At 40.3% G+C, this 23,766-nt stretch overlaps 1 protein-coding gene and 1 long non-coding RNA gene across 7 annotated transcripts in view; both read right to left on the reverse strand.

Annotated features, from left to right (window-relative positions):
• FGD4 (FYVE, RhoGEF and PH domain containing 4) overlaps nucleotides 1–23,766 on the reverse strand; it is a 180,247-nt gene that overhangs the window by 102,935 nt on the left and 53,546 nt on the right. The window contains exon 1 of one of the 6 annotated variants that reach the window (XM_075940356.2): nucleotides 21,725–21,868. The exons of 1 other annotated variant lie outside the window; for it this stretch is intronic. Coding sequence is in view for 1 of the 5 variants with exons in the window: in XM_075940334.2 (XP_075796449.2) it covers nucleotides 21,650–21,668 (19 nt within the window). In the remaining 4 variants the exon portion in view is untranslated. Of the gene's footprint in view, nucleotides 1–13,044; nucleotides 13,815–13,909; nucleotides 15,042–21,649; nucleotides 21,869–23,766 lie in introns of those variants that run through there. 4 more of the 6 variants (XM_075940334.2, XM_075940361.2, XM_006114391.5 and 1 more) reach the window with 4 other exon arrangements.
• Nucleotides 477–13,032, reverse strand: LOC149525616 (uncharacterized). The gene is made up of 2 exons (XR_016350690.1): nucleotides 6,940–13,032; nucleotides 477–5,069 (listed from the first exon to the last, which is right to left on the reverse strand). It is a non-coding gene; the product is annotated as an uncharacterized LOC149525616 (long non-coding RNA).

Below are 23,766 nucleotides of genomic sequence, written 5' to 3' on the forward strand. Positions count from 1 at the left end.
TTTTAGCAACTGCCAAATGAACTTTACTGCAATAATTCTCAAAGGAAGTCATTCGAACCATAAAAACACAATATTAACAAAAGCTGTGAGCAATTTTAAAATAGGGCAACAGCAAAAACACACTTGGATCTGTGTCAGGTATCCACATGTGAAAAGGTATTGTGGCCAGTGGTTAGGAAACCAGAGTGTGTGTTGGGAAACCTAGCACCTCCTCCCATCTCTGCCAATGACCTGCTGCTATGTAATCTTGGCCCACCGTTGTTTCCCCTCCGACCCTTAAACTTTGTGTATTTACATCGTAAGCTCTTTGGGGCATGGACAATCTCTCACTTTTTTGTACCATAGAGCCCTGATATCTCAGCCTCTAGGTATAATCTGTAGTGCTAAAATAATAACAAAAAGGTAATGATTTTTCACCTTTCCCTAACCCGGAAAATCTTAAAACACAACAAAAAGTCTAGCAGTACCTTAAAGGCTAACAAAACATGTAGATGGTATTATGAGCTTTCGTGGGTACAACCCACTTCTTACAGACTAACTTGGCTACCCCTATGAAGCTTTCCCTAACCTGTTCTTTCCCCCTAGGGCAGACTCTTCCACATCCATCCTTTAAACAGATTCTTTTAACTGTTTAAAGAAGCCTCTGGTACAGGCCACCATTGAATAATGGACTAGATGGACTATCGGCCTCTGGGCATTACCATAACCAATTTCCAGCTACATTAACGCTGACAACAAGACAATTCCTACATTCCTATACAAATGGGAACCTTAATGGCCATTCAAACAGATTTCTAAGAACTTAGCACATATAATAAACTGTGCTACTATTAGCAATGAATCCGAACTACAACTCTGAATTCCAAACCTCATGTATATTTTGGGATGAGGAAGGGAGAAAAGAGAATTTGGATGCAAATACATGGGACTTGTTTAGGAAGGAGAAAACAAAAAGCAAAAATTCAGCAGTTAGCTTTTTCAGCCGCACAAGAGTCACTACTGAGCCAATACTATATTTTGAGGCTTTGTCTATACTTAACAGTTGAAAAAGCAACTGCAACAGCACTTGAAACTGAAAGTGTGGCCTCTGCAAGAGCCTGGTAGAGAGCTCTCCCATCATTCTACATAAACCATCTTTGAGGAGAGTAGCTAATGGTGCAGGGAACTGCTTCCAGTGCTGTAACATGGTTCACACCATGGCACTTTACTGCGCTGTAACTTGCTGCACTCAGGGGACCGGGGGAAGGGAGGGGGAGGGGTATTTTTTCCACACACCTGAACCAGAAAGCTCCAGTACAGTGGCAGTGTAGACTTTGGCCATCTTTCAAACCGTCAACAGAGCTTATTAAACGCTGCATGGAGAAAGCCACTTGCATTGTACAATTGACCTAGATGGAAAGTCACTGCATTAAAGAGCTGTCTTTTAGTTTGTATTTATATAGCACCTCGCACAACAGGGTCCTGAGCACAGCCATGGTACAAATATAAAAACCATGTTTTACTGCTTTTACAAAAAATCCAGCAATTATGCTACATATTCTTGAACAATCAATCACTAGCTTTTTGTTCTATTTTTGTGGAAATAAATAATCACTTGTGCAACATTTACTGTGTGGGTTTTATTACTACAAAAAGTGTTTTCTGCTGTTTTAACATTTTCACATCCGCTACAAAAAATAGGAACTTGTGGTTCATTTGCTAATCCCCTCCTGCAAGGACAGACTTTGCCTTTATCATCACGGGTTTAAAATTTTAATCAAACTTGCAGGCTTTAACAGCAATAGTTTCTCCTAATAAATTTAACGGCTCAACATTTATTAGGTTTCCTCTTTAACCTAACTATAATTTCAGAAAATTGATAGACCTGCTTTGACAGATAGAGAAGAAATATCATAATGCCTCTATCCAAATCCATGCTATGCCACATTTTAAAATACCACATGCAAATAAGGTTGCCACACATCAAGAGATAACGGAATTGAAAAAGATACAGAAAAGTGCAACAAAAATTAAGGGCAAAGAACAGCTTCCATAAATGGCAAGGTTAATAAAACAAAGTTTTCAGCTTTGGAGCTAGATGATCAAGGTCTATGAAAATCAAGGCATGAGTGGAGAAAGTAAATAAGGCAGTGTTCTTTATTCCTTTGCGTAACACAGTGTGAGATCACCATATGAAATTAACAGGTAACAATTTAAAAACCACCAAAGGAAGTATTTTTTCCACACAATGCACAGTCAACCTGTGACACTCCCTCTCAGAAAATGTCGTGAAGATCAAGACAAACAGGGTTCAAACAAGAATTAGACCTATTTTCCATTAATTTATCTATCAATAGCTATTAGCTAGGATGAGCAGGAATGGAGTTCTTAGCCTCTGTTTGCCAGAAGCTGGAATAAGTAAAGAAGGGGATGGATGACTTGATTACTGGCTTTGTTCATCCCCCTCTGCCAACAGTGGCCAATGCCAGATGCTTAAGACAGGATACAGGGCTAGATGGATCTTTGGTTTGGCACAGTATGGCTATTCTTATGTTCTCCCCAAACTCCTGCACCTCTGCCCCAGTCACAAATCCTTTCCAGACCCTTTTACCTCTCCTACATCCCTCCCCAAAAAAATCAGAATCCTCTCCTGAACCCTTACTCCCTCCCGGACCATGCATTCCAGACCCGCACCCTAATCCCCTGCCCCAGATTACAACCCCCTCCTTCAGCCAAACTCCCTCCCAGACCAACTCCCTCCCACTCTCCAATCCTCTTCCCTGAGCTCCCTTCTACTCCCAGCCTCCATTCCAGACCCCGCACCTCCTCCATTAACATGAAAGAGTGTAGCCCTTGACTACTTACCAAATTCTTGGAATGGCCCCCTACAAAAATTGTCCACCCCTGCAGTAGTACGCACTGGTTAATTTATAGGAAGATTTTTAAACTTTCTTTTTGGATATATGGGGGGGGGGGTATATCTCTCATCTATGTAGATGTACTTACACCTATTTTACTCTCACTTAAAATCAATTTGATAATTCATTAGTATATGCAAAACAAGGATTAAATGGGTTTAAGAGCATCTACATTAGGGGGCATCACTTATTTAACTACACAGATTTCAAATTAATTTAGTTAAGACTGTAAAACTTGTCTAATATAGACAATGCCTAAGTATTAGGACACAATTGCAAATATTAATATTTCCCCAATGTGCATCTACATATTAATATAATTCCACAATAAGTCTGCCCATTAGGGTTGCTTCATTTGTGTCTGATTCTCTCTCAAAAATAAAATATAAAATTTCCCTGAGAAGGTGTGTGGGGAAAGCCTACTGAGAGAATAGATGAACCATTTAATGAATGTCCTAAGGCTAGAGGTTTTGTCTACATGATTTTCCTGTGGAGAATATTGGTGTAGAAAAGAATCGAGTACAAGGAGGGAAAAAAGCTTTCCAAAAGGCAAAGAATAAATACTACCTAAAGGAGAAGCCAAGCGAGGAGGCACCATGGAGAGAAGGGTCTGGGGGAAAGAGGCAGGGCAGGCATGCCCAATCTTCAGAAATCAGAAAGATGGCTCCCCAATTAACTCCTACAATCATAGTATGTGTTTTAATGAAGTTATTGCTTGGCTAGAAAAACATTTTTCTTCAATAAAAAACTGTGACCAATCAACCTTTACCCCAAAATCAACCATTCTGCAGTATCTATTTGTAGTTTGGTAATCCACAATGTGAGCTACAATACATATGCATCCATAAGGCGAGACGCTTTTTATTTAGGGTTGCCAGGTGTCCAGTTTTGAACTGGAAAGTCCAGTATCTGAACTTTCTGTTCAGGGAAACAAATTGAAAAAAATAGAAATGTCCGGTATTTTCTAAATAAGATGTACTATAGATTGTGATGTAATGTAAAGTGTGTCCGGTATTTCTGTTGAAACCATCTGGCAACCCTATTTTTATTGAAAGTGATTCTTACCATGTTAAAAGGACAACATAAGAGGTTCCTAAGTTGCTCCCATCTTAGTTACTCCAGAAGGAATTCCGTATGCGCGCGCGCACACACACAAATTTCTCAACTTTCTGCATATTGTATTTATAAAAATAACAGAAAAACACAAACATTATCAAAATAACCGAAAAATGGAATTCATGTCCAAACACCTGTCTGCGAATGTATGTCACAATACAGACAACAAAATGAGATTTTTTTTAAAAAGTGGTTATGACAAATAGATTCTTTTCTAGGCATATCAGCACATCTATATAGTTCCACAGAACAGATGGCAATACTAATATTTCCATGTATTGCCAAGCACAGATGACTTTAAGGCTATTTCTACATAAGCAAGAATAACCCCTGGCTGGACTCAGTCTCATAGAGCTATTGCATTGCTGCACAGACTTACAGGTTTGGAGTATAGGCAGAGCTCTGAGATAGTCCTGCCCTGCAGGGTTCTAGAGCTGAAGTCTACATAGCAATGAAACAGACCCACAGCCTCAACATCAAGACCTGGAGTTGGTGGACATGGGCCAGCTGTGGGTTTTTCTTAGTTGTGTAGACATACCCACAAGGGCAGCACATACTTTGGAGTGAAGTTAGGCCACGATCTGGCATAGCACTTAAACATTAAATGCCTGATTAAACAAATATAAAAAGCCTCATCTTGACTATTTTCCTAAGTTTAGCTTTTCTTATACCTCGACATACTTATGGAGGTCTGTCTATGCCCGTATTGCCTCCTGTCTCAGATGTACCAATTATTTTGTTCTTCTCGCTTGGCACTATTAAGACTCACAAAATCTGGAACCCGAGTCAGCCAGCCAAAACGGCAGCATTTCTGCACAGGGTCCTGGCATCTGCCATCCTATCCTAACACACACAATTGCTTCAACAGTTATCCCCATCTACCCCAGTTGAACTTACATTTCTAATTAAAAATGATTGAGATGAAGTTCATAAGGCACAGTCAAGGGTAAAATCTATCTAAAGGAAGACGAGAACACTTACTAAAGATTGTTACATCATTGCGGTACCAGCTGAGTCTTGTCATGATGAAGGTACAAGCCCACATTTCCAGGCGTTCTGATTTATAGAGAAAAGACTCATATTACATTGCTGGTTACACACAAAGGCTATGTCTACACTGCAGGCTTTTTGCGCAAGAACACTTGTTCTTGCGCAAAAACTTGCAGTGTCTGCACTGCACACACTTTATTGTAAATTTACTTGCGCAAGAACGCATCAGAAAAGAGGGCTTCTTGCGCAAGAGTTAGTCCTCTGCTCACGAGGAATAAGCCCTCTTGTGCAAGAAGGCAGTGTGTACAGGCAACAGGGGTTTCTTGCGCAAGAAACCCCTATGGTTAAAATGGCCATCAGAGCTTTCTTGCACAAGAGAGCATCCACACTGCCATGGACACTCTTGCGCAAAAGCACATTGCAGTGTGGACGAACTCTTGCTCACAAGAGTTCTTGTGCAAGAAGCCTGCAGTGTAGACGTAGCCAAATAGTTTTCAGGTATTGCTTCAGCGTAATTACATTGTAATTTCTTTTAAGTTACAGGCTGGATGCCCCTGGTCCCGAATCAGGCAATTTGCTGAACCAGGGGAGGTCCCCTGCCTCAACACCTCTCTCCACTGACAGCTCTTTCTGGCTCAGGTCCTGGCTTTGATGCCACTGACTTCAAGGCTCTCAGCTGTGCTACCAGCCTATTCTCACCCCCTCCCTCTCCTGCTACTCCACTACTGGCAGCCAGCTGTGCCACCAGACCTCCCTGCCCCTGGGCTCTCTGGTCCAGGAACATCCATGGTCCTGCTGGACTATAGAGATTGCTGGAACAGAAAGTCCCAATTTAGGGAGGTACAACCTGTATTACTGTCTACATCAGTGACTCAGTGATGGCTTTTCATAGTTAATTTTAACCATGATCTTTTCCCATATGTGTTCTTCAAATGCCATAGAGCTCCTCAAGTAGAAGGTAGCAGAACAAAATAGGTTTACCATAAGATACATGGTTATTTAAATTTCATTTTTTGCTTTCTGACCTAAAACCCAAAATAAGTTTTAGCCTCTTCTGAAACTGAGCTCGACCACTTCCATCTAGCTAGTTTTTAAATAAATGAATTTTGCAATATTTGCATTGAAGTTTTAAGAATCTGAATAAATTGAAACATGATCAGCAGACTAACATACCTTACTGAAAAATCTAAATTAGATCAAGTGCATTTTCACAAATTGTTTGGGTCTCCTCTTAGCATTTACCTCAGTCCACTACATAACTGATTATAGGCTGCTTTATTCAAATGTCCACGCTCAGGGCTGGCCTGTGCCATTTGTGCCCCCCAGGCGTGCGAAGCATACTCGCCGCCACCCCCGCCCAGCCCAGCAGTCCTACGCAGCGCTCCCTACAATGGGGCGCCCCGGGCAGTAGCCTGGTCAGCCTGTAGCTTGGGCTGGCTTTGTCCATACTCCAGGTTAAGGATGTTAAAATTCAATTAATCAGATAATCGAGTAGTCGATGGAAATTCTCGCTCAATGGAAATTGAAACATTCAGGCTCATGCTGGTCCCAACTGCTGCTCCTCTCCCTTTGAAATTTACAAGAGCCACAGGGCTCTTGTACATTTCAAAGGAAGAGGCACAGAGGGGAAACTGTGCCAGCGGGGGGGACTGCTTCACTTATCGACTAATCAAGGATACTGGGGGGGAACTGGCTTTTCAGGCGGCTCTCCCAGCACTGGCTCCTGCTCCCCTACCCCTGGCTGCATCTCTCAGAGGCAGCAAGAGGGGGGAAGCAACTAGTCAAGTTCCTACTTCACTACCCAATAAGCATTGGGTAGTCAACTAGTCACTTACATCCCTACTCCAGGTGTAAGTTTAAAAGCAACAAGGAGTCCTATAGCACGTCAGAGACTAACAAATATATAGTATCGTGAGCTTCTGTGGGCAAAACTCACTTCTTCAGCATCAGCAGACGGCAGAAACAGCTTTCAGTTCAGGTGAATTCAATTCTGTGTGAAGTACCAGACAGAAAGCATTTTAGAATTAAAAGGAAACCAGAAGGAAGACAAGATTAAGTTACCTACTAGCTAAAGTTTTATCCCTACATGGTACTGAGAAAAAAGTATCCCTGCAACTTGTGGAAATATCAAATATTCAGTTAATGACCTGGTACTTTGCAGCAAGGCTAAAAGTAAAACCAAGTCAGCAGGCTTGGAAGACATAGTTGAGGTATGTATTGGCACTAGCTTATACAAAAGGCTTATCGCAAAAATCAAAACTCAAGCAAGAATCGTATCACCATTCTAGAATCCAGCATGTGGTTTGCTGAACACAAGCAGTCTGACAGGGAAAATTGGCTTGCAAGACATCTAACAACAATAGTTTGAACCAGGTGAAAAGGAGCATTTAGCAAAAGCACGTTCATGGTGGACAGATCACTGCAGTAATACAAGTATCTTTTGTTAATCACTCACAATGAGCCTTACTAAGGAAAGTGAATGCTTTATCCTGTCCGGAAGACAAATTTTACAATACACCAGCCATACATAGCTACAGAGAAGCTTTTCTGCAGTACCTACTCCCCAAGATTAAAATTTAGACCTCTGAAAAGACAGAGGGAAAACTGTCACAACAGGACCAAATGGGTCATGTGGATTTTATAGTGAATGTTCAATTATAACACCAAAATAGGACTCCAAGAAATGACATACACAATGGCCATGGAAGAAAACTGGTGCAGAAAACTCGCATCTGAATCGAAATCATATGTAATTCCTTCTTGGCAATTGCATTTGTCTGAAGTAATAAAACAAGGGCTTTGAGAAAATAAGGGTGCTGTCCGATCACCCAGATTAAACCCTCGGATATTTCAGCAATTCTCGATACTTAAATATTATTCATCATACTGAACACAAACTATCATGTCAAATCACCCTACTCAGAAAGCTCATTATTACGAGTCCTAACCAAGGCAATCCCAATACTATAATCTGATCAACCACCAGGCAGGAAGCTAACAAGAAGCCATTTTACTTATAAATACATATAAATATGTTCTTATTCACCTTCTGGAACATCACAGTCTTCTTTATTAAAAGAAGGAATACAGTAGAACTTCCGAGTTACAAACACCAGCCTTATGAACCGAATGGTCAACCACATACCTCATTTGGAAGCGGAAGTATGCAATCAGTCACAGCAGAGAGAAAGACAGAGACAGACACTACACACACAGAGCAATATTGTAAAGTACTGTGTTAAATGTAAACTGCTAAATAAAGGGAAGTTGTCCGTGCTTGTTTTATTTAATTTAAGATTAGATATCTCAGCATTAGATATCAGTAAAAAGCATGGTCCATAGCCTATCAGCGTGTATAAAAGTCTGCTGAGAACAAGCTAAAAATTACAAGTGATAGATCCTATTAGAAACAAACTGTGGACATTACTTTTCATTTGAAAGATGATCCCTCTGGCATGATCTTGTAAGATCCCTTTTCAGGACTAGGTTTTCAGTATGAAGCAAAAATAGCCAGTACAGAAATTACTGCGACTCTATTATTTCCACAGTTCGAGTCATTAAAAAGCAGCTCCATTTAGATTTGCTGCTACTTGCAGTCATATAATCACTTACAAATATTAAGATAGCCATCAGGAACTTATAAACATGGTCATGAACCCCTGAAGTTTCACAAATGGATAATCTTCGTGGCTAAATTTTAGTTGGCCAGTGAGGGGAGAAGAAATACCATGAGTCCACTACATGCCACGAATACGGACAAGTCAAAATGAAATATTCATAGGCCATTCACAAACAACCCACAATTAAAAAAAAAAAAACTATGTCTGAAATATACAGCGTACTAATGATATCAATCTCCATTCTTAAAACAAAGCCAAATTTAATTGAATTTTCAGTTGAGAGAATGTAATTGACCACTCCAACCATTCATTACATATAGGACAGTTGACCCAGCATGAAAACGCTCACGTTAAACAACAGTATTTGATGAGTATGGAACATGAATGTGTGTCTCAATTATCTACATAGACCTTACTAACCAGCAATCTGGTCCTGGGCAGGTGAATAACCACCTCTGGAGAACTCAGGGGCAATTACTCCTATTACTATCATGCCTAAACATTTACAAGGTCAGGATTTAGGCTATTTTTTATATTTAAGTATTCAAGTATGCAGTTTGCTCACTCACTTCTTACATAACACACACTACTTTGTTCCATTTCATGGCTTTCCAAGTAGTATAATCTTTCATTTAACTGCTAGTTAATTATATATAGCTGAGCAACTGGATGGTGATGATGATTGTTTTTATAATCTCACCTGAATATTCTATTCCTGCCTCTTCTACCAACCCACTTACCCCATTTTGCATATGGGAAAACAAGTACAGAGGGTAAAGCAATTCCCAAAGGTAAGCTGTGAGATTCATTCCTTTTATTAAATCAATTTTGAAGTCCTCCAAATCTTCAGTTATATGTTGCTAATGGGGAGTGGGTGGTGGAGCAAAAAGTATTACATTCTTCCCTACTGAATACAACTCCCTCCCCTTGGAAAAGACTAAAAATTCCATTACAAATTATAGATATTTTTAATCCTTCACTGTCACTTATAGATTTAGCTGTAGTTATGCAAATATACCATACCAAGAGAAATTATTTCCTTTCAAATGCATCAAGCTATTTCACAAAATTGCCTAAATCCTTATATAGCAATTTCTAATTTCAGAGGGGGCAAAATGCAGACATCAGCAATATTTTTAAATAAAACAGGCATGAAAGGCACAAGTAATTTCATATAGAGAATTTACAAACAGGCTAGCAGTAGCAACAAGCATGTCAGCAGGTTTTTCCTCCCACATCTAACATCCCTTGGCCTCCATTATCTCACACAAGTTGCAAAGCGAGTGACTTGTAAACAGACACTATGACTTTCCAAAACAGTGAATGTTGAGAGAATTGCCAACTTTAACCTTGAAACTGAGAAGCATCCACAAGGAGATAAGCCACAAGCTGAGTTTGGTTTAATTTTTTTAAATTCAAAACAGCAGAAAAATGTATCAAAACTAAACTTGTTTACAAACTCTGCAAGCCAGCAGCCTGGATGCAATGCATAAATCCACAACATGTCAGACAGCATTCCAGAATAATGTGGCAAAGAAAGAGCAGAAAGACTTGTCTGTTCATGGGAAACAATTGGGTCAGTTTGCTGGCAAGCCCTTTAGACTCCTTTACATTTAAATAACCAAACCCGTTATTCAATGCCAAGCATCCTCTATAGTTTTATATACCTAGATATTGCAAATGAGGCACAAGAAATGTCCCAGTTAAGTACCTACACTGTTCATATATTTCTGGCCATGGTATGTTGGTTATGTCTTATTGCTCATTAAACACATCCTGTAATAAGAGTTTGTTGTTTTTGAGCGGAGGCTGGGAGAAAGAGGTTGCGGCAAGATGCTCAGGAGGTGATCTTCCGCTCAGGTAGATCTTTTCTAAAGATAACAATGCTGCTCCAGGATAGTTTTTCAGGAAGAATTCAAGGAGTGACAGAAACCTGCATTTGGGTACTCCTCAAAGTGGCTCAGTGCAACCTGCTGACCGAGAGTGCCAATATTCAAGGACAGGTTTCCCCCATGACAGTGCATTGCACACAAAGGCATTGCTGTAGCCTTCATTTGCCACTGTATCAAGCAGGAAGGCAAGGAACATTTACATGTTGTCAACAACGAATTAAAGTAACAGATTCCATAAGAAGTCATGTCCACATATTTTTACAAAGTATTTCAATGTGATTCGTAGCATCCAGAAAGTGAAAAAAAATGTTATGAATAACCAGATGCTTTAATGGATTAAATACTGACTGGCCTTTAACTCCCTCTATATGGAGATCAGGACTGACCAAGTGACCAAAACACACACCATTCTGCAGCCTCATATACATTCCAACTTTTTTTTAAAAAAATGTGTTGTAAGTCTATTTAAACATTTACAACATGTTCACCGTCATTTAAAATGTAAAGATACATCTGAGAATGTCAGTTGTGAAAAGTGTTCCCTTTAAACATTTCCATCTATGGATGGAATAAGTTCTCATGTGCACTGAGGCAAGTGCAAATGTGCAGCACAAGTAGAAACAAAAGAACTAGCTGTGGGTACTCTTTCTAATCAGCTGGGCAGCGCTTGATATAGTGCGATCACACAAGAAGCCACTTATAAGTCCATTCCATTATTGGCCTCTGCCTACACTTGTCAATGAGATACTAACAGTGTCTACTGTAATGGACAATTCTATGATTGACACTGTCCAGTAGGAAAAACTGAGAAACTCATTTCACACAAGCCACAAAACAACCATGATATAACTGCCAATTGCTACTTTTGACCCAGCTCAAATCTATAATGGCCTAATGATGAAAGTTCTCTCTTTCCAACCACATGAGTCAGTCTGCTCCCTGAACTTTCTTTTCAATAGCACCCAACTATAATAGAACACATGAACAAGTTGAATTACCACAACTTTAAGTCCAATAAAACAAGTTTTACACAAAGGACACTGCTCAATTGAAGCAAAAACACTTGATTGTGAAGAAGGGATCTGTCCAAATGCAAAATGATTGAATTACTAAAAGGCTGTACAGCCCTCACCAAAACTACTTCCCCACTTCCACCATGTGTAAGCATGGCATTGTTCCATTAGACATTTAAAAGGACTTCAGGACTATCTTCCTACATTTAGAGCACATATGTAGCCATGCAACTATGGGTTCTATATATAAACCCATATGTTGTAGAGCTTCCAACATAACTGCTCTAGAGATAAGAACTCAATTTTCAGCACCACAAGACATAGAAGCACCACATTGGTAGATTACAAATATAACATTTTCAGCTGTTATTCTGCACATAGCTGACCTATTAGCCATGTCATTTTCCAACTTTCCTCAGATTCTGACCTACTGACATTTTAAATACACAAACAGATCAGTGGAATTAGAAAGACTGACATAGCAAAATTAAAAGACTTTGGTGTTGCCTTCCCATCCCTGGCACACCTCTTTCTGCCCCCCCCCCCTACAAAATAAAAATGGAAGTCTTGGAAATATGCATGCAACCTTAAGTGTTTTATTTCCAATGAAAATACCAAAACATGGTCAGAAACCTTTGCAGAAGCGAAACTATATATTAATTCTGATTTGGTACAGTAGTGCTTTAAGAAATATATTTTTAAAAAGTCTCTTGCATAAGGAAATAGTCATTTTAATTGTACGAAAAAGGTTAAATCAATAATTTGTTATAACACCACAAAAAACACTATTTAAAAAGGAGGACACCATGGATAAAAAAAAATAAAGGAGCTTTAGAAATGAAAGTGTTCCCCTAATTTTACACTTGCTTTTACTGATACCCTGACATGAAAGCACTGCCGTATTGCTTCCACATGCACAGCCCCAGCACCCTGAGAACTTGTGCAAAGTCACTGCACAATGTTACAAAATAAAAATTCTAAAATTTGATCCGTCAGCTGGGGGGTGACATAGTGGTGAGGGGGGGGGGGGAATTGATCTTACATTCAGCTACCATTTCATGTTCTACAGCATTTACATGGTTGGCTTAGATAGTTAATCTATTGTACCAGTATGTCCATTTGAATACCCCTCCCCACATAGCAAAAGCCCCTTCCAAAACATCAAGCTCCCCACTAACCACTCAAAGGAAAAGCAATTAACATTACAAGGTGAGTAAAAATCAGTCAGTCCAATAGTTCAGTGTGCAATGGGGGCAATAAACAGTATTTCACATACAGACGAGGTATGAATTGCCTCACTTTGGCTAATTATTGTTCTCATCTATTACTTCAGATTTCCAAAATCAGCTACTTAACACGAGACAAAAGAATCTTGAAAAATATTTCCGGTCCTCATGGATAAAAATTGCTAGACTTAAATGACCACTAATATTCCTCCGTAGATCTCAAACCCATATATCACATCAATATTGCACAAACGGTATGTATATAGACACATTTCGTATTTAGCACTAACCTTAGAAAAGCTGCATTTACTCCTCTTGGTTAGAAATCATTAACAGTTTTTGGTAAAATCCCTTTATGTGCTCTTCCAGCTTGCTAATTCAAGCCTTCCATTAACACACTCCATTGCAGATAATTGCAGACAGCACACGCTCCCCTGCTTTTGCCCAGTCCCCAACACAGCAAGGATAATCACATTCCAGCGGGGAGTGAACAGATGGTGGATTCCATGGTAACCAACTCTCCTAAGGCTATTGGTAGAGTATGTGACTACCACTTATTGGGTAACAATCACTCTTTGTGCTTCAGCCTCACAAATGCCTAATGAAGGAACATATAGCTTCTAGCATTCACTGGGCATGCCTAAGCAGGTCTTCTGCCATTTAAACAAGGCACTGCAACACAACAAATGCTTTCATCTGGATTTAACCTTGATAGTGGCTGTGCGCCCAATATTTTGGGCAGGTTTAATGCTGAAGCACAAGATCACACAAAGCTCAACTTGAAGTCTATTATAAATCGCTCTCAACAGTTATGGACACATGTAATTACATTCTAGATTTATTCTTCAACCTTACTGATTTCCAGAAGGGTTAAGTGCAGTCAGTCTTTTTTTTCTAATTAATTAACTTCAAAACCATACTAGATTGAGATTTACATTATGTCACTGGCAAACAAAACAGGAGAGAGAGAGAATTATTCTATCTGGTGAAAAACACTAGAAAAACAAATGTTTAAAATGTAAATATTCATAAAACAAAAAAGTAGCAGTGTAAGATAACTAAGTTAATGCTAATAAGTTAATGCTAATATGGAACAAAAATAATCATCAGAACAATTTGCCAAAAGATTTATTTCCACTGGAAAAGCTTTCATACCTACTCAGTTGGAAAGCTTGCTGCCTCTTCTGGAACTACTATGCTTTTGAAACTAAAAGTACTCTATAATCTCGGGTTTTAAGAAGAATATTGCAGTTTCTTGTTTTGTTCTTAGAGCCTCTGCTGGGTTTTCTGCCTCTGCATCTTGTGACACTAAAGCTGATTCAGCAGCCAAAAGTTCTCTACTCTTTGTATTCTGACTGCCTGTGGGGGCGTGTCTGAAAAGGGCTTTTTGTACTGGGTAGTGACCATACACCCATCTAGCAATAAGCCCACACTGACCCACATTATTCTAACCAAGTGGAGCATTCTTAGCAACAACCTTAGTGGCATTATCCTGAGGACAGGAAGAGCAGGGAAGTGTTTTTTCAAGAACAATCGATAGCAGTCTTGCCTACAGAGGAGAAAGAGCCTTGAAGGCATAAGTTAAGGCTTTAATTGCATACTGTCCTCATTCAAAATAAGAGCCCTATTTAGTGAAAGAGCACACCTGTCAGTTTACCAGAATTTTGTGGGCAGGATCTGTTTACAAGTTCAGCCTTTCACAGTCAGGCCCTCCAAGATTCTGTCATTAATACTTTACAATGCTTTGGAAAAATTTGCAAGGGCAAGTCAAACTACCCAATATCTGCATCCATCCTAAGCATTACGGAGTGTCCAACTGACAGATTTACTAAAAAAAATCCCCTCCTTCCCAAACTATACTGGTCATATCTTTTACTAGAGTAACCCTGATGCTGCAGCACCATTAGCAATTCCTGTAGCAGAATGAAGCCCTCTATTGGAACCCATTGTGATAAATTTCAATTTTTCCCTGCAGACAATGCTATGTACAGTGAGATCACCTAGTGCTGCCCCTGTGTCATTCATTCCTGGATCCTCAATTCCTTTCAGTCACTGCACTCCTCAGCTAAATAAGCAAGTTGACCGCAAACAAAGCTAGAGTTATAATTAAACATAACTATTGCTTATAATTGAGGTTTGGGTAGCACCCAGAGACTGCTAGAGAGATTGGAACCCCCTTCCCATTGTTGTAACCACTTTACAAACATGTAGTAAGAGAGGTGCTGCTCCTCAAGAGATCAGTCTAAATCAGGGGTGAGGAACTTTTTTGGGTTGGGGGCTGCTGACCTACAGGAAAAAAAATCCATTGGGGGTCGCATACAAATGAGAAGCAAAGTGAGAAGGGGAAAGACACTCCCCACACTCCCTTTGCACACCAGAGCCTACGGAGGCCCAGGCTAGTAGATTGGGTGTGCTCCAGCCCTGTAGGTAGGTGGCAGGGGGCTGGAGCATCAGTGTGGGCTTCCCAATGCTAAGCCTCGGAGACCAGATCCAGGCAAGACAGTTTGAATGACAGGACTGAGGTTCTCCACCCCAGATCTAAATAGACAAGAGACAAAGGGTAGGAGGAGAGAGGCACTGGTAGGTTAAGTGGCTTACTTATAACGTCACAGAAAATCAGTCACTAAGGTGGGATTAGAACCTAGGCAGTACATACTGGCTCCCAATGTTAAATAATGTCTGAAAAGCTTTACAAGTGGCATTGAGGTTCAGAGGCACAAAACCACACCTGATATTTCCCCTCATTTGCGTAGTCCCCGGACAACTCTATCTGCAAATTCTCACCCATTCCAGTTCCAAAGCCATGAAATGTGGGTCAGAATGCTGGAAAGCAGGGGAGAGAGATACCAACTATTTTATTCTTATATTGGCAGTATATTCAGATGAGCACTGGGTAAGAGGAGAGCTAATGGGCAACAACAAAGTGGTACAAGTTGTGATACAAGTAGATCCTGTCACGGAGAAACTGAGGAAACATCGACTGAGATGGCGAGGACAGGGAGCTGACAAGACAAGGGGTGTGTTAGTCAGAGTACAAGACCTAGTAGTCCCAGGAAAAAAGGACAAGGAAAACCCAGAAAAACGTGACTCAAGAGACTGAAGGAGACAAAAAAGGTCAGTGTGTCAGTGAGAAAGACTCACTCATCAAGAAAATGTGGAGACTATGGACTAGGCTGCTGATGCCCAACTAATGAAGCAAAGCAAAGGCAAGAAAAAGGGATGGAAGACTAATTTACATCTGTGTTATCCGAACACCTCAATCTGATGCATTTTATCTTCCCAACACTATGACGTAGGATACCATTACCAGCATTTAACACCCGGGAAACTGAGGCAGAGAGGCTACAGTACCTTACCCTAACTCCCACAGAAACATAACAAAGCAGGTAACTGCACTCAGGTCTCCCAAGTCTTAATCTACTGCTCTAATCATCCTTCCACTCCAACTCCCAGTGCATGTGCCACCTCAAATAATGGCTAAAGATCCCCAACTCGCTGAACATGGAAGCGATTGGTACCAGCTGACTATCATACAGGGATTGATGCTGGCCTGCAGGATTTCTGGAGGGGTGGGGATGGTTGTTTTGTTTTTTGGGTGTTGCTTGGGGGGGGGCACTGAGGAGGGTGAGAAGTGTGGATGGAAACTGTAAGACTGCCATTCTTCTCTGGCTGTAAGGAATTGAAGTTACACACACATACATACTCTCTGATGCCATACTAGAGAGACAGCAAAGTCATCACTATAAGAAAATCAGAGGAACTGTATTGATGACTATATTAACATAGAAGCCACAATGAAAATTATGTAACTACAATCGAGTGGGGAATCCTCTATGGAAAACACCAGTATAGTCACCACGTAATAAATTAGAATTTATTTATCAGTATTTCCGTTGCTGGTCGTCTATGTTTATAAATACATTAAATGTTTGTTTATTAAATCTGAGAGTGGCCTAACATACAATGGCCTAACTCTATATAATATATTTTAAGTCCTGAAGAGACTCTGGTTTGTGTTTCAACATAGATAGTCTGAGTTACAGGATAAGAGAAGTGTATTACAGTTATACATATATTATTATTATTATTATTAAGCATCTCTTCTTTAACCCAGTACAGGTGGCTAACGTATTAGTCACAGAGACCCTATAATAGTGTTTACCATCTGCTTACTGATGTACCCAATACAACAGTTTGATGCATTTTAAATTCCAACTGTTGTAGGAGGAAAGCGATACAAAAAGCATCACTGCCAATTCTTTGCCACCCATTGCTAAGCCTTAAAACTGCTTTTCCTAGATGTTTATACGCAAGGCCTTTTTGCACTGCTACAGAGCATGAAGACCTCACAAATTGGCACAGGACAACTTTGAAAGCCTGAAGCTCCTCCACTGTGTGCTAACTTAGTTAGCAGCAATCTAAGCCAGGAAACCAGGCCCTGTTATTTGATCAGGCAGCTACAGAGTCTGCCCCATCTGTGACCACAGCTGTCAACTCTAATGCCAAGTGAGCAAGAGAAAGTGATCCAAAGGGAAAAAAACAACTTCTTAAGTTTTGCTAATAGCAGCAGTAGCTGTGCCAATGAATGAATGCTAAAAATTCTGTGTAGATTTCAGTATGGCAATTTTTACAACATATGTTTGCCATGCTTTCTGCAGTGGCTCACAACCCCAAGTGCCAATCTCAAGGAAGAGATCCCAAAGTATTTGTATGTTCTACAAAAAGATTTCTCCAAATCAGTAACAAGTGTCAACTCTTAAAAGCTCTCTAACAGCCTTACCCTAGAGTCACAAACAGTTCCCATGGGCATTCTAGTTTACCTTGCTACCCAGGAAAGCAGGACTGTGTGATAGATGGTCACTTCACCCCAAAAATAATATTCAGGTTATAATCCATCCCAAAACACTATTCACTTACTACAGGTCAGGTGTACTCAGATCTCAAATCAATGATGATACCTGTAGCCAATGCCATAAAACTATAGATTTATTAACTTACAAAATAAAATTAGAGTAATTTACAAGGTTAAAAACAGGTAATACACCAATGAGTTGCTGTCTTTGGCTTTATCTGTCTACACTTGCAGCATTAAGGGGCTGCTGCAGCAATGCTTTAACATGACAGTGCAGTCCTGGTGCCAGTGCTGGGAGAGAGCTCTCTCTTCACTTTAGGAAAACCATCTGCATGAGGGGTGTAGTTCCCAGCACTGGGAGTCTGTCTACACTGGCAAGTTACTGTGCTGAAACATGCTGCAATAATGGAGGTTCTTCAAGATGACTGCCCTGTGTCTGGATGCCACTGTGCACCTAGATGAAGATTTTTGGTGGCAATGCTCTCTAGTAGGCTTCACACGCAGAGCAGATGGCATGCACGGTGCAGCTACTACACATGTGCAGCCACCGATCCCCTCACATCCCTACCTGGTACCTCAGTGGAGGTCACGCAGGGGTACCTTGGGTGTTTGCCCCTGCTTTTTAAAGGGGAGTCACCCTTACTTGATGAATGGGATCTCTTCCTAGGCTGGTCAGAGGAACAGTCCCTAATACCAGAGACTGAGGGAGCAGCCTTCTCAGAACATGGCCAACGGAGACGGCTGTTGAGGTGGAGTGGAGTGCTCTGAGTCCAAGGCCAGGCTCACCGTGTTCTCCAGGGAAAGAAACTTCAACTGTTGCTCCCCTGGATTTAGCATGCAGGCCATTAACTGCTTGCCCTGCTGGCACTGGACTGTGGTGCATGCCTGTCCCAGGCACTGAACACACTGAATGCCTGTTCAAGATGGGGATTGAGAGTCTGTAGGACAGGTAGCTTTTGAAGCCTGGGGAACCTGGCATCCCAAGGAAGGAAATCTTGTTAAGGAAAAAAACACCTTAACAGCAAGAGAAGAAAAAAAATTAAATCTAACAATAACTGATTTAACTATTAAACTGGGGGGGAAGGGAGCTATACTAAACTACACTAACAATAACAACAAACTATGAAGTTTTTGAAAAAGGCTGGAGAGCAATTGTGGTTTCGACTTATGCCGGCGGCAGCAGAGAAGGAACTGAGGAACCGTTTGGCTGCATATGCGTAGTAGTGGCACCACACCTGCTCTGAGCGCGCAGCCTACCAGAGGACACGGCTACCAAAAATCTCCAACTAGGCATGCAGAGGCATCCAGACACCTAAGATGGAAAGCCTACAGGGACTCTCCTTGAAGAAGAGTACACAATTCTCATATAGCAGAAAGACATTTCAGCAGAGTCTGTCTCTATGTAGAATATCTAGCGTGCGCACACACAAACGGGTCATGATCATGAATGGGGCCATGATATTATAAATAGATTTACAAAATTATAGCATTGAAGATACGGGTCATTAAAAATAATCTGTTTACTGTCCTGTTTAAAAGAATGTTTCCCCCTCTGTTGATCCGATTACATTGTTTCTGCGGTGCTTCACATTATGAATACACATTTCAGCAACAATAGAGCGATAATCAGAGGGTCAGCAATACCTTTCTTTCCCTCAAGCATGTAAGAATCACATATTGGTAGGGCGGCAATTGCAGAATTGGCAAATAGGAATTTTTATTTTTTCTTAATATGGCAATAACTAGGGTTGCCAGGCATCCGGTTTTGAACTGGACAGTCCAGTATTTGAGCTTTCTGTTCGGGAAGCAAATTGAGAAAATATAAATGAGAAAATAGAAATGTCCAATATTTTCTAAATAAGATGTGATGTAATGTCAAGTGTGCCTGGTATTTTTGTTGAAACCATCTGGCAACCCTACCAATAACCTTTTAAGTAACCTAGAGTAGTTCTCAGGTATACACATGGGGGAGGAACCATAAAAAAAATCATAAGAGTAGCATTACTTACATTTCCAGTGACTGCACAGAAGAAAATCAAATGCAATGCAAACTGAAGAAATATTGTTTTGCTAATATGAAATTTTCAAACATTTTTCTGCATTGTCGGTAGTCTCTGACTTCAGTATTGAAGCACTATCCCAGTCAAAGGAATACTGAAAGTATTCGCCCCATCTGTATAAACTGCAATGTTGTCAAATACACTATACTAACTAAAATAAGTTTAAGTTCCTTCCACCATCACCTGATAGCCTGCTATGTTACATACTCTGAACCCAAGTAAGGGCTTCACTCAAGAGTTTTGACAACCTCACCGTTCTAATACAGATGCAATTTTTTTAAATTTTAAAAAACTGATCTATGCAAGCAAAAGCCTAAACACAAGTGTAGTTATACAAGCATAAAAGTAGCTGTGCAGATATGGCTTGTTTTGTTTGGGAAACAGTTAACAAGCTGTACAGGCAGTCCCCGGGTTACATGGATCCGACTTACATCGGATCCCTACTTATAAACGGGGTGAGGCAACCCCGCACTAGCTGCTTTTCCCCCAGCAGACCAGGGAGACACGAAGCTAGCGCCTCACCCAGCAGACCAAGGAGACGTGGAGCGGCTTTTCTCAGCAGACACCTCAGCTTGAGAATAAAGGACTGAGGGAAGTGAGGTGTGGGAGAATAAAACTGAGCTCTGGAGAAATGTTTGGCTAGAGTTTCCTCTACAGTATGTACCAGTTCCGACTTACATACAAATTCAACTTAAGAACAAACCTACAGTCCCCTATCTTGTACGTAACCCGGGGACTGCCTGTACTAGCAAAAGCAATTTTTTGCCAGTATTAGTTGCATCTCCAGCTGAAGGGTTTGCCAGTGAAGTTGTATCAATAGTTATAAAGGCAAAGCTTTTAAGCACAGGCAAGGCTTTGATTTGCTTCCTTAATCATGAGGACTTAATGAGGCACTGCAACCACTCCCTAACTGCTGATATAGGCAGTAATACCAAATATCATTTCCCATCCCTATCATTCACACAGATGGACCAACAACAGAAAAAGCAGAAAGAGAAAATTCAAATGTTGGTGGCAAAAAACACAGTTTAACACAAGAGAAGAAATGGCAAAAAGCCTATCTATGACATTTTGCTATTGGTGTGAAGATATGGCTTATCCTGCACAACACACCAATATTCTGCTTGCTGCACTGACTTTCCAACCAGTACCAAGTCCAAGTCAGAGAGTCTGATCTGATGTTCAAAGTCCTCAATATAGGGTACGTCTAGACTACCGTGTTTTGTTGACGGAAGTTTTGTCGACAGATACTGTCGACAAAACTTCCGTCGACCAAGAGCGTCCAGACACATTGAGTTCTGTCGACAAAGCAAGCTGCTTTGTCGACAGAACTCCGTAGTCTGGACTCCACGTTACAGGCAATAACACCTTCTGTCGACAGAGTTCTTTCGACAGAAGGTGTTATGCCTTGTAAAATGAGGTATACCAGAGTCAACAAAACTGCTGAGTTCTGTCGACGTTATGTCGACAGAACTCAGCGGTAGTGTAGACGCTGGTATAGTTTTGTTGACAAAAGTCCACTTTTGTCGACAAAACTAGGTAGTCTAGACACACCCATAGTGGAGAAGGAAGGCTTTATTTACCTGAGAGATGAAATCACCCTTCTCAACAACTACATGCCAGCATGGGGGAGAGAACTCACAGGAGAGGGACCTAGACTATGTATCTGACTTCTGCAAAGGCAAAAATGATCACACCGGTCTTATGTCCAACAATATACACAGAGCACATCTATTTGACTTGCATTTCCACTATTTTTTAAACAAATGCCCCCTCTCCTCCCCCCCCCCACACACACAAATCAGATCTAGAAATTAATCAAGGCACTGGTCCTAAAGGCTGGAAAGCAAGAAATATTTCTCATTTCAAATTCTTGGGGACGCTCAGGTATAATGGCAATAGAGATTATAAATTTACCTAACTAAAAATAACAAAGTAACTACACTATACTAAGATGCGTTAGATTAAAATTAGTTTACTTACAGCCACCCATGCCTTTCATCAAAAAAAACCAGCTAGCGATGTGAACGGGACTTCTTCTTAATCACAAATATTTACCTGTTAATAAGTTTATGCATTTTGGATTTAGTCCATAAACTCAGCACAGAAAGAGATTTACAAATACAATGTGTTAAAAAATAGGAAGTTCTGAATTTCATAGTAGTTGCTAACACGGATGCCACTCAGGAAGTATGCAATAAAAGTTTCAAAACACAGTAAGAGCATTCTAGTGGTGGGAACTAAAGCAGAATTAAAACAACAACAACAAAAACAAAAACTTTACAACTCCTTAAAAAGTACAGTAAAAACAAGTTGTCCATTAGCATTCAGAGAAGCTCTCATACCAGTTCACGCTGTGTCCTGGGCAAATGTATCTCTCCTGTTTTGGCTCTTTAAGTCTCAAGATTGTATTTTTAGGGCAGGACATGATTTTGTTGTGTTTGGTCTCTCTTACTATTGCCAAAAAATTAAAACAGTGAACAGATTTTTATGAAACACTGTGTGTCTAAGAGCTGCATGCTAGCTGATAAGCATTTGTCCAAGAGCTTACATTTAGATAAACAGAATTAGGAAGACCATCTGCAGTGGTTCTATATACGTCCATCACAAAAGATGGAGACAGGAAGTACCAAGAGCCAAGACAGAAGAGACAATCTGGGAACACTAAGTAGATTCCTCTTGGTCTACGAGACTTTCCTGAAATCTAAAAACTCACTAGGGCTACGTCTAGTCTGCAAGCTTCTTTCGAAAGAAGCCTTTTCGAAAGATCTTTCGAAAAAGCCTCTTTCGAAAAAAAGAGTGTCTTGACTACAACCAGTACTTCTGAAAAAGAACGCCGCTTTTTCAAAAGAGCACCCAGGCAGTCTGGATGCTCTCTTTTGAAAAACAAGTTTGCATTACATAACGCCTTTTTCCAAAGAGCACTTTCAAAAAAGGCATTCTTCCTCATAAAAAGGTTTTCCATGGTCAAAAAATCTGCTGCGTTCTTTCGATTTACTTTCGAAAGAATGCGGCAGTAGTGTAGATGCAGGGGAAGTTTTTTTGAAAAAAGGCCACTTTTAAAAAAAAACAACAACTCTGTGCTCTAGACACACCCTAGATGACAACTTACCTTACGTACACATCATGCCGAAACAAGCACATATACTACATCTAAAAAATCCAGTCAGTCAACAATGGATCCACGATCTAATTATTTTTCTGTGCTTTTGCCAAGATATCTGCTTGCCCAGAATGTCTATTACACGGCATTTACATTCCTGATTTTTTTCCCCTTCAACTCCTACTAGCTAACATTTCGTCCGACAATGGTACAGAATAGAATGAGTCACTTTTAACACTCAACAAGGAATTTGTCAAAATAAGCAAAACACTTATGCACAAAACTATTTTCTTTCATCCCTTCATGGCAGAATCTTGATCCACAACTTGATCCCTTTCCTCTGTCATGCCCCATATTTAAAGAAACAATACACAACGCCTTTTTAAAGTAACATTTTAGTTCTATAGCTTTTTTTTTTGCTTTTTACAGCATGGACAGTAAATTCTTCACTCTCCCACCTTGGTAATTGTATGTTACTAATTTATGAAAGCAATAGTGTGTGTCATCTGGCACACTAAATAAAAAAAACCATCACTAAAAATACAGCTGTTACGTTTTCTTGCCTGAGTTCAATTTGGTTTCATCAGTGTCATTGCTAGAGCTATTGGTGACATCAACAGGGAAAAGTGATTCCATTTGAAAATGGACAGAGGAATATCAGTGCTCCACCACAATTATCTGAAACAAAATAATGCTTCAGCATCTACTATACAGACAGTTCACTCTATATTCAAGCTTATTTTAGGTCACCTAGAGCATTCACATAAAGAAGGTGGTATTGTTAGACACTATTCTCCTCCTCAGTCCATTTTCATGGCATTAATCTATATAAACCTAGATAGATCGCAACTTCTGCTCTAAGTTTTAGATATAGTCTCCATTGAGGCTGTTTATTATGGTAGCAACTGTAGACCCTAGCTAAGGTGAGGGCCTAATTGTAGCAGGTGCTATACACATATACTAGGAGCGCCTTACTCTAAAAAGTGAAGTTACTCAC

Source organism: Pelodiscus sinensis, chromosome 1, assembly GCF_052426305.1.
Source record: "Pelodiscus sinensis isolate ZL-2025 chromosome 1, ASM5242630v1, whole genome shotgun sequence".
NCBI classification, from domain to species: Eukaryota; Metazoa; Chordata; order Testudines; family Trionychidae; genus Pelodiscus; species Pelodiscus sinensis.